This window comes from Octodon degus, unplaced genomic scaffold (genome assembly GCF_000260255.1).
Source record: "Octodon degus isolate 3935 unplaced genomic scaffold, OctDeg1.0 scaffold00036, whole genome shotgun sequence".
Lineage (NCBI taxonomy): Eukaryota > Metazoa > Chordata > Mammalia > Rodentia > Octodontidae > Octodon > Octodon degus.
In genome coordinates this window covers 8,625,268-8,636,426 of record NW_004524612.1, presented here as the reverse complement: position 1 = coordinate 8,636,426, position 11,159 = coordinate 8,625,268, and the positions used below count along the sequence as shown (strand labels likewise).

The 11,159-nt window shown below is 38.4% G+C and overlaps 1 protein-coding gene across 1 annotated transcript in view; it reads right to left on the bottom strand.

The window, feature by feature from the left end:
* Nucleotides 1–9,331, bottom strand: part of Piwil2 (piwi like RNA-mediated gene silencing 2) — an 89,161-nt gene extending 79,830 nt beyond the window's left edge. The window contains exon 1 of the mRNA XM_004630649.2: nt 9,115–9,331. Within this exon, the coding sequence (XP_004630706.1) occupies nt 9,115–9,306 (192 nt within the window). The 5' untranslated portion in view covers nt 9,307–9,331. The remainder of the gene's footprint in view (nt 1–9,114) is intronic.
* Between the last annotated feature and the right edge of the window lie 1,828 nt (nt 9,332–11,159).

Here is an 11,159-nt window from a genome sequence, read left to right as displayed (position 1 = left end):
ATGGAAAACAATACTCCATTCAACAGGAACCTAGATAAAAGCAGAGGTAGCTATTCTATTTGCAGACAAAGTAGATTTCAAGTCAAGACTGATTAAGAGACAGAAAGAAAGTCACTATATCATTGTAAAGAGAACAATCCAAAAGGAAGAGAGAACAATATGTGTACATATAACATATATATGTATATCTCCACACATATAACATGCATATGTATATCTATACATATATAACATATATGTATAAACATACATTGCATATATATCTATATATGATATACATTTACATATATAACATGTGTATACATATAACATATATGTGTATACATGTATCTATGCATATATTAAATACCAGTGTATCCAATTATTTAAAACAAATAGTAATGGACATGAAAAAATTCAAGCATTAATACAACTATATTAAGGGTTCTCAATACCCCACTGTCACAAATAGACAACTAGACAAAAAAATCAACAATAAAATATAATTGAACCAAACTTTTGAACAGACTTACTGGATGTCTACAGTGTGTCCTACACCTCACAACATCAGAATACATATTCTTCTCAGCTGTACACAAGATTTTGTCCAAAATAAATTACATAGAACATGCTTAAGTAAATACAAAGGAACTGAAGTTATCCCATGCATATTATCAGGTCACAGAGCATGAAATTGGAACTCAATTGCAAAACAAACCACAAGAACTCCATAAACATATGGAAAGTAAATAATACCCTTTTGAACAAATATTGAGTCTGCTATCACCAGGGGGTTTGCAAGGCAAACAATACAGAACACAGTTTACAAGATTGTCATCGAAAGAGTCATATACTTAGAGAGTAAAAAAATCGGTCCACAGAGGGCCTGGATTCCACAGCAATGTCTTGCATGAGTCAACCTGAAGACCTAGAACCATGACAATGCTCTCCACAAGTTCAACTGGAGGCCAAGAGCCCAGGACAGTGTCTCTTGCAGGAATGTTTCAAGGATCTGCACTAAGAAGGCCCCAAAGTCAGTGATAGAAGCTAGATAGTCTATGCCAGCGCAATGAAGGATCTGTGCTAACAGGCTGTGAGGTCTGCACTGGAAGCAATGCACAAAGAAAGAACCAGAGCTCCCCTGAAAAGTACCACGGCCATCCTCAGCAATAGTGAGGTCCTGAGCTCCTCTAATGATGAGAACAGCTGAGTTCCCATCAGGAAAGCCAATGGGACAAGCTCCTTCCAGAGACTGAGCTGTGAGACTGAGCAGTGCACCATCTCTAGAGCCAAGAAGTGATGCTCAAAGTGAGGACCAGACATCCCCCAAAGTGAACTGTAGCCATTCTCAGTGACAACAAAGTCCCAAGCTCCTGAAACAATGAGAACAGTTGAGTTCATCAGGAAAGCCAGTGTGACAAGCTCCTCCAGGAACACCAACTACTCCTTGTTTTCTTCTTCCTCTCCAGTTTTGCCTCTTATGCTGGGGGCGTGGCGCTCCCACACCCAGCACCATGCTGGTTCAGTTCAGCTGAGTTTTACGAGTTGACCAATTGTCAATCCACCACAAGGTCACAATGAAACTAAGAAATTAGACAGTTCATATAACTAAGCAATTGTCCTGGTTACTTTTCATTCATTGCTGGGACAAATATCCCAACTCAAAATGAAGGAAGGAAAGGTTTGAGAAGGGCAGCAGCTGGGGCTGAGGGTGTAGAATTCACACAGTGTCCATGCCCTCCTCTTGCACAGGATGAGGATGTTTACCAACTAAGAATACTGGTTCCCTGCTGAGTCACTTAATTGAACTTCTAAACTTCTCAAGTTGACACAATGTATCAACCAGTACATAATTCCAAAACAACAAACAAACTTATGGGACACAATGAAAGCCATCTTAGGAGGGAAATTTACAGCAGTGAATATCTCTATTGGGGAAACAGAGAGCTAAAACAAACAACTTAATGTTGAACTTTGAGCTTGTAGAAAAAGATTAGGTCAAGCCCAAAGCTTGTAAGAGAGAGGACATAATAAAGATCAGAGCAGAAATTAATTCAATGGAGACTAAGAAAAAAAGACAAAGAATCAAAGAAATGAAAAGTTGGTTTTCTGACGGATTAAAATTAATAAAACTTTACCAACCTTATCAAAGAAGGAAAGAAAAAGACTCAAATCCAAAAAATTTGGAATGAGAAGGGTAAAATCACAATGCATCCTGCAGAAATCAAGATCATCTCTACCTACTTGAAGAACTTGTACTTTAGTAAGTTCAAAAATGCAGAAGAAATGGACAGATTTCTAGATACATAAGAATTACCAAAGTTGAATCAGAAGATATAAAAATCCTAAATAAACTAATATCAGTCCATGAACTTGAAGATGTAACTAAAAACCTATCAATAAAGAAAAGTTGAGAATCTGATGGATTCACTGCTGAATTCTGTTTTCTTTTTGCTGCAGTTGCTCTTTTTTTATTTTTGTATTGTCTTTTTTTTTTTTTTTTTTTTCCTTGACACAGCATTTTGCTATTTGGTTCAGGCTGGCCTTAAACTTACTTTGTAGCCTAGGCTGGCCTTCAACTCAGCCATCCTCCTGGCTCAGCCTCCCAAGTGCTGGGATTATAGTGCTGGGATTCCTGGCTTCACTACTGAATTCTACATGAAATTTATTCTATTCTACTATTCTATTCTATTCCATCTTTTTGCGGTCACACTATGCAGTTTAGGCTGGCCTAAAACTCAAAGTGATCCTCCTGCCTCAGTCTTCTAAAGGGTTGGATTACAGGCATGCGCCACCATGCCTGGCCTCTACAAGAAATTCAGACAAGCCCTAATATCACTACATTTCAAACTATTTAATGAAATTGAAAGGGAAGTAATACTCCCAAATTCATTCCTGATAGCAAGCATTACCATAATACCAAAACCGGAGAAAGACCCAACTATGAGAACCACAAGCCAGTCAGTCTCTCAAATGAACATAGATGCAAAAATCCTCAGTAAGATACTTGAATGCATCTTACTGCATCATTTGCAAACAGAATGCAGCAAATCATCAATATTATATACCATGATGAAGTAGGAATCATTCCAGGGCTGCAGGGATGGTTCAAAATATACAAATCGATAAATGTAATACCATATTAACAAAGCCAAGGACAGAAAACATATCTCAATACATACACTTCTGACAAAGTCCAACACCAAAAATTCCACCAAAAGACTTTTAGATTTAATAATCAAATTCAGTAGTATAGCCAGATGCAAAGTCAACACTCAAAAATCAATAGCCTTCCGGCACACACCAAACTCTCTGAGAGAGAAATTAAGGAAACAACACCATTCACAGTAGCATCCAAAAAATAAAATATGTAGGAATCAGTCTAACAAAGAAATTTAAAGACTTCTACATTGAAAACTACAGTACTGTGAAAACAAAGTTTCAAGAGGACATAAGGAAAAAAAAATTTAAAAATTTAAAAAAGAGGACATAAGAAAGTGGAACAAAGCCCTTGTTCTTGGGTAGGAAGAACAATACAGTAAAAATGGACATACTTTAGAATTGTTATACAGATTATGCAATCCTGATTGAAATTCAAAAAGCACAAGGGGCCAAGGAGATGGCTCAGTAGAATAAGCGCTTGCCTGGCAAGCACAAGGGCCTGAGTTCAATCCCCAGTTCTGCCAAAATAAATTAAATATACAGCTACATTCTTTTGGGGGGGCACTCAGGATGCCTTCAGGGCAGATCTGGCTTAGCTTGAGGATGAGGGGATCAAACCACAGCATACTGAGCTTGACTGCTTTGTTTCTGCAGGCACTTAAACACCTGAGCTAATGGGCAGGCCCTCTTAATTCAATGAATAAAAAGATTTGTTCTGATAGTGTTTGTGGACAGGATGTCATGTCTGCATCCTGTACAATGAATAACCACTGAGACAACAATGTGCAATTTATTTATTATTGAAACTGTCCTACTGATCAGTTTTGAAACTGTCTCACTGCAATGTTTCTCAATAAAATTATTTTTAAAATATTTAAAATATCAAAAAGCATATTTCACAGAATTAGAAAAAACAATCCTAAAATTCATTTGGAGCCAGAAGAAACTTAGAGAGCAAAGGCAATTCTGGGCATCAAAAGTAAGACAGGGGCCCTCACAATCCCAGACTTAAAGTTAGACTACATAACTCTTCTGATAAAAATGCATGAAAAAAATGCATGGTAGTGGCTACAAAAACAGACCTGTGGATCAACGGGACCAATTAAAAGATGCAGAAACAACTTAGTCATATTTAGCCACCTTATCTTTGACAAAGTTGCCAAACACATTTACTGGAAGAACGATAGGCTCATTAACAAACGGTGCTGGAAAAACTAGCATGCTCCATGTCCAAGATTCTAATTAGACCATGTCTTCCACCATGCATCAAACTAAAATAGAAATGGATTAAAGGCCTAAATAGCAAAACAGAAATATTAAATCTAATGGAAGGATAAAAAGGTAGAACTCTTGGAGACTTGGTGTAGGCAAAGATGTTATAAACAAAACCTTGGTACAGGAACTATCACAAAGAATCAACAAGTAGGATCTCATCATATTAAAAGTCTTTTGCACAGCAAAATAATCAACAGAGTGAAGACACAAACCAGTATGGAGAAAAAAAATTTGCCAGCTGTTCCTCAGACAAAGGATTAATATCTAGAATATATAAAGAACTCAAAATTAGGGGCCTGCCCCTTAGCTCAGTTCTTTAAGTGGCTGCTTCAACAAAGCAGTCAGGCTCAGGTTGCTGTGGTTCGATCCCCACAACTGAAGCCAGCCAAACCTGCCCTGAGGTCATTCGGCGAAAAAAAAAAAAAAAAAAAAAAAAAAAAAAAAAACCTCAAAATATAGGACCCTCCCAATGTAAAGATTCAATCTAAACATGGGTATCTGAGATGAATACACACTTCTCAGATGAAGTACAAATAGCAAATAAATACATGAAAAATTTTTCCAATCATTGGTCATTTGAGAGATACAAACTAAAACCACACTGAGATTCTAGAAAAGGAATCTTTCCCCACTGTTGGTGGGACTGTAGACTGGTGCAAACACTCTGGAAATCAGTGGAGAGATTCATCAAAAAACTAGGAAGAGAGATCCATTTTACCCAGGTATTTCCCTTCTGAGTATCTTTTCCCCAAAGTGAAAAGTATCATATCACAGCAATATACACATACCACATTTACAGCAGCACACCTTGTAATAGCCAAACTTTGGAAGCAGCCCAAATGCCTGTCAAATGGTAAATGGATAAAGATGTGGCTTTTTTTTTTGTATTTAGTACAGGGTCTACAGAGTCTCACTACACAGATCATACTCATAATGATGCTCCTGTTTTCAGCCTCTCAACTGCTCGGATTACAGGCCCATGCCACCCCACCCAGTCTCAGTCTCAGCACACCCTGGGAGCGAGACCAGCATAGCATGCCAGGTATTGAACCTCAGTAGCTGTGCTTTGCCTAAAAGGTGCTTTAGTCCACTAAGCTATCTGGCTGGCCCTAAGATGTGGCTTTTTAATACAGTGGTGCACTACTCTGCCATACAGGGTAAGTTCAAGACATTTCTAAGTAAATGGATGTACCTTGATACCACACTCTTAAGCAAAATAAATGAGACACACACATAAATATCAAATTGCTTTTTCATGTGAGAAACTGAAAGTATAAATAAGAACCAAAATGTATAATAGGTACTGTGACATAGGAAGAAAATGTTCAAATGGCAAAAGGATCAAGGGAAAGGGAAGGACAAGGGAAAAGAAAAAAAGAAAGAAAGAAAGAAAGAAAGAAAGAAAGAAAGAAAGAAAGAAAGGAGGAAAGAAAAAGGAAAAGTGGAAACAGGTTTTATAAATTAGAAAAGGAAGGGGAGTTGAAGGGAGGGCAGGGAAATGGGGAGCAAAAAACCTAAATTATATCATGTACAAGTACAAATTCTCTGTGATAAATGTGATTATATATACCTAAAATGTACCAATAAAATCTGATTGGAAAAAAAATTTTCAGGTTCACTAGTAGGCTACAATACAGTGAAAAACTTTCAACTTATAATCACATTGAATTGCTTTATTAGGTTCTTATTGTTGTTTTGAGACAAGGTCTTGCTAATACTTAGTTCAGACTGGCCTTGAATGCACTATGTAGCTCAACCTGGCCTCAAATAGCAATCTTCCTGCCTCAGCCTACTGAGTGCTGGGAGTACACGCATGCACCACCACACTAGGCACTTCATTAGATTTTTTATTTTTTTTAACATTTATTTATTTATTTATTTATTTATCGTGGGGGGGGGCAGCTCAGCCCACCAGGGGGCGGGGCGGGCTGGCATGTGGTGCTGGGGGATTGAACCGTTGTCCTTGCGCTTTGCTAAGCTTGTTCCAAGTAGGTGCTTTAGACCACTGAGCCATCTCACCAGCCCCTTCATTAGATTTTTTTAAAAGCATAGTTATAGTTACAAATCCATGATATAAAATTAAGCATGGTGGTACAATTTATAATCCCAGTACTTGGGAGACTGAGTCAGAAGGATCCCGAGTTCAACACTAGCCTAAACTACATCGAAAGTTCAGTGTCACCCATAACTACACAGAGAGACCCTGTCTCAAATCAAATAAAGAAGAAAAGGAGAAAGAGGAAGCTGGCCTAAATGTAGCAGCACACACTTGTAATTCCAACACTCTGGGAGACTGAGACGAAAGGATTGAAAGTTCAAGACCAGCCTGGTCAGCAAGACCTTGTCTCAAAGGAAAAAAAATTTTTTTCTTAATTTATTATTTTTTAAAATTGCATTTTATTTTGAAAAGTAAAGCCAAAAGCAAGAACAAAAAATCAGAAATTAAAACAAAAACAGGGTAACATACAACAATACATGTTACAGATTTAAAAAAAAATAGCTGATTAACAATGGTGGATATATTATCTTTATCGTCAAATCTGTTGCTTAGATTAACAGATACAGTTATGTAAGATTGGACCTAGGATTACATATTACTGCTTGCTTTGAAGAATCTTAAATTTTTATTCTACTCTCTCTCTTTTTTTTGGCAGATCCAGGGATTGAACTGAGATCCTTGTGCTTTCCAGGGAAGCACTTATTCTACTGAGCCATCTCCCCAGCCTTTTTTCTTTTTTTACCTTTTTAAAAATTTATTTTAAAGAGGGTGTATTAATAACTGATATGACATTAGAAACAGTACACATTAAGAAAACCAAATGTTGGCATCTGGAATGTCTTGTAAAGGCTTGGTCCCATCCTGCGGCACTCCTGGAGGAGGTGGAGCTTTAGGTCATGAGAGGGTGCCCTTGAAAGAGTTGTAGGGCAACAGCGTCTTCCTCTTTTCCGTTTTGACAGGAACTAACTTCCCCTGGTGTGTGCTGCTTGTCACAGGCCCAAAACCAGTGGAGCCAACCACCTAGGGGCTAAGACCTCCAAAACCAAGAGCCAAAATAAAATTGTTCTCACTGGGCATGGTGGCACATGCCTGCAAACCAGCACATGAGAGGCTAAGCCTGGAGGATCACTGCAAATTCGAGGCCAGCCTGGGCTACAAAGTGAGTTCAAGGCCAGCCTGAACTGTATAGCAAAACCTTGTCTCAAAAAAAGCAAAAAAAAAAAAATTCTTTTTGTAAATAAAAGTGCTCTCTCAGTTAAAAAAAAAAAAAAAAAAAGAAAACCAAATGGCTTTTGGTTTTGTCACCCCTGGATTCAATTCCCAGTACACCTATGCACACACACGCGCGCACACACACACACAGTTCATGACTTAATATAGAGTATAACAAAATACAACGAAAGAAAAATACTTTTTTTGATTTTTCTAATTTATTCCCAAGATATCAGGGTATAAGTATACTAGTTAATTTTCAAAGAAGCTAGAGCATCTAACTTAGCTGAGTTTTTTTAGTTTTTTCTTTTTCTTGGCAGTGTTGGTGATTGGACCCAGGGCCTTACACATGCTGGGCAAGCCCTTTACCATTAGGCTACATCCAAGCCCTTTTTAAAAAAATTTTATTTATTTGTGTGTGTGTGTGTGTGTGTGTGTGTGTAGCCAGCTCAGCCCGCCAGGGGGCGGGGCTGGCTGGCATGTCGTGCTGGGGGATTGAACCACAGTCCCTGTGCTTTGCTAAGCTTGTTCTAAGTAGGTGCTTTAGACCACTGAGCCATCTCACCAGCCCCCCAAAGCCCTTTTTATTATTTATTTTGTGACAGAGTCTGAGTTGTCCACACTGGCTTTGAAATGCCAATCTTCCAGCTTCAGCCTGCCAAGGAGCTGGGATTACAAACCTATAGCACTGAACCTGTTCTATGTTTTGTCTTCTTTAAGAACAGCCAAAACAAAATTGTTATTTTCCTACAGTAATCTCAAAACTTTACTACTGTTATACTAATTAGGGCTGCAATATGAATAAAAGCTATATATACATAAGTAATTCATCTAAACAAACATACAAGATTACTGTTGTACATTTTTCTTCCTAGAAAACATTGCATTTGGTACTGTCAAAACTAAAATGCATTATTAGGTACTGTCTGTATATACACTTTATCTTTGATATGTATTAATTACAAATACTATTCTTAATATATAATTAGGACATTAAGAACACACATTCACATTGCAATAACAACTGCTAATGATATTTTTTTTTTAAGACTTGCTCAAAGAGCTTTTGAAAGAAACAAATCTAGCAATTTTACTTCAGATGTAAGACTTATTGCCAATATCATGAAGCCCAAACAGGGTAAAAATCTTAACACTCAAAAACAACAGGCTGTACCACTCAAACCATTCAATTATGGATGGGTGAATGGATAGATGAAGGTACAGACAGACAAACTTCACTAGAGGACTGACTTAAAGTGCTTATCCAAGTCTATCTAGTGTTTTATGAGGTACTTTTCTAGACTCACAATTTTAGGATTTGAACTGTATGCCAATAAGATATACTTATTGAAAACAAATCAAACAATGCCTTGATCTTGTACAGGGCTTCCCAGATTCTTATGCATTTTGAAATCCATTACTTCCTCTGATCAGAAAGTGAGCTAGCTGTATGTTAGTTACTCCTGTGCAATCAGTTGTGCTCTTACCCTTTGTGCTGGCTGATTCTGTGTGCTGGGTACCTCTGGCTTTCCAAACACCTGACCTCGGCCGGTAGGTACTGCTCTTCCCAGAGGTAAGTTCAAAGGTCTAGGAGTTTGTGGCCGACAGCCTGGCATCCGTACATTGTGAGACGGGTGGATAGGAGCAGGGCCCCTGAATGGTGGGCGGACAGGATCCATTGAAAATTTGTAAAAGACCAGGTGTTGAACCTGTTCTGGTTAAATACCTGCAAGCAATTTTAAAAAATTATATTCTTAAATATTTTCCTTTTCATTCAAGAAAAACTCACAAAGCATAAAAAAAACAGCAACTCTGCCAATCATGATCAGCCTTCTATAACATATTCATTTGAAAAGCTTCTATTTGAGCCTGGAAAATCCTATCCCTCAGAGGCCCACACTCTCCTCTAATTTCCTCACAAATTTACATTTTCTACCCAAATAGCCTCTCACAAAATGAGTCTTATACTAAAAGTCTGTGGTAAAGGGAAGTAATTTTACATACGGGGATGACTGTGCTTAATAAACAAGGACCAGGGATATAGCTCAGTGGCACAGCACTTGTTGGGCAAGTGCAAGGTCCTGAGTTTGGTTCCTGGTACAAAACGTTTATAACTAACTTGTCAATAAATGCTTATGGTGTTTTCCTCCCCTATACCAGAGTTTTATTTCTTCCCCAGTCTGTGACTGCATTAAACTCATCACCTTAATCTCCTTCACTGCCTCTCTGAATCCGACCAAGGCCTTCCTATAAAACTCTTCTTCGAAACTCCAACAGAACAGAAGTTTCTAGAGTACAGAGACATTTATCTTAAACCCACAATATGTGCTAGGTCTTCTGAGTTCCATTTAATTAACATCTTCTCTCCCAAGGGTAACCAAAGTTTAGTTTCTTCTCTATCCCCCATCTCCCAAATCTAAGACTTATGAGGCCTCTTTAAAATTATTTTATAAAGCACCTGCAAGCAGGCGCAGGGGCCAGAGGTTTAATCCCCAGGCCTGCTGTGCCAGCCCGCCCCACGGGCACGCTAAGACAGCAATTGAAACTGGACATAGTGGCGCACCCCTGTAATCCCAGCTCTTGGGAGGCTGTAAACAGGTGGATTACTATGAGTCCAGTCTAGTTGTGAGACCCTGAATACCCTGTAGACCCTTCCCTAAAAATGAGTAAAATAAAATAATAAAATTATTTTAAAATCTACAAATTTCAAGACTCCCAATCTAAGGGGTTCCTCTCATTATTCTGACCAGTTCTCTGAAAGAACCCTCCCCCCTCGCTTTTTTTTTTTTTTTCATGCTTAGGATCCAACCCAGGGCCTTGGGCTTACTAAACATGAGCTCTAGCACTGAGCTACTTCCTGGATCCCTATTATTTTATTTTCGAGACCAGGGTCTCCCCAAATTCCTAGACTGCTCTTGAAATTACAATATTTTTGCCTTAGCTTTCCTAGTAGCTAGGACTACAAGCATGTGCTCCCACTCCTGGCAAAGAATTTTTAAAAAGTAAGTGTTCTCAACTTTTGAAAACCTGTCTGTAGAATACTAGTAGCTACAAAGACATCAGGCTGTGCATATGAAGAAAATAACACACACACTTTTAAATCAATTATATTGGTAGCTTTGAACTAGCCTACACTCTTTCAAGAGGGAACTAGCTTTCCCTTCTCAAGGCTACAGAGCTCTCCCCTTTCATTGATAAAATTCTTTTTGATTCCCCCCATGAGCCTGAACTCTTCCCTTACATCTCTTCAGGCCCACACAAGAATCCAGAAAATCAGTTTCCCTAACTGATACAAGGGATGATCAAAAAAATATAGTCAATACTCAAAGGCTCTCATTAAAAACCATACTGCCAAGAACAATGGGTGTGACAGCAGTGCGATTTTTACTTGCAATGAATTTTGTAAACAATCACCAGATTTTCCAAACACTGGATCTGGAACCGTGTGATTTCAGGCTCTTTCCCAAAGTGAAAATAACCACGGAAGGTGAACACTGAGAATCGACTCAAGCCATGCACACAGTCACAACAG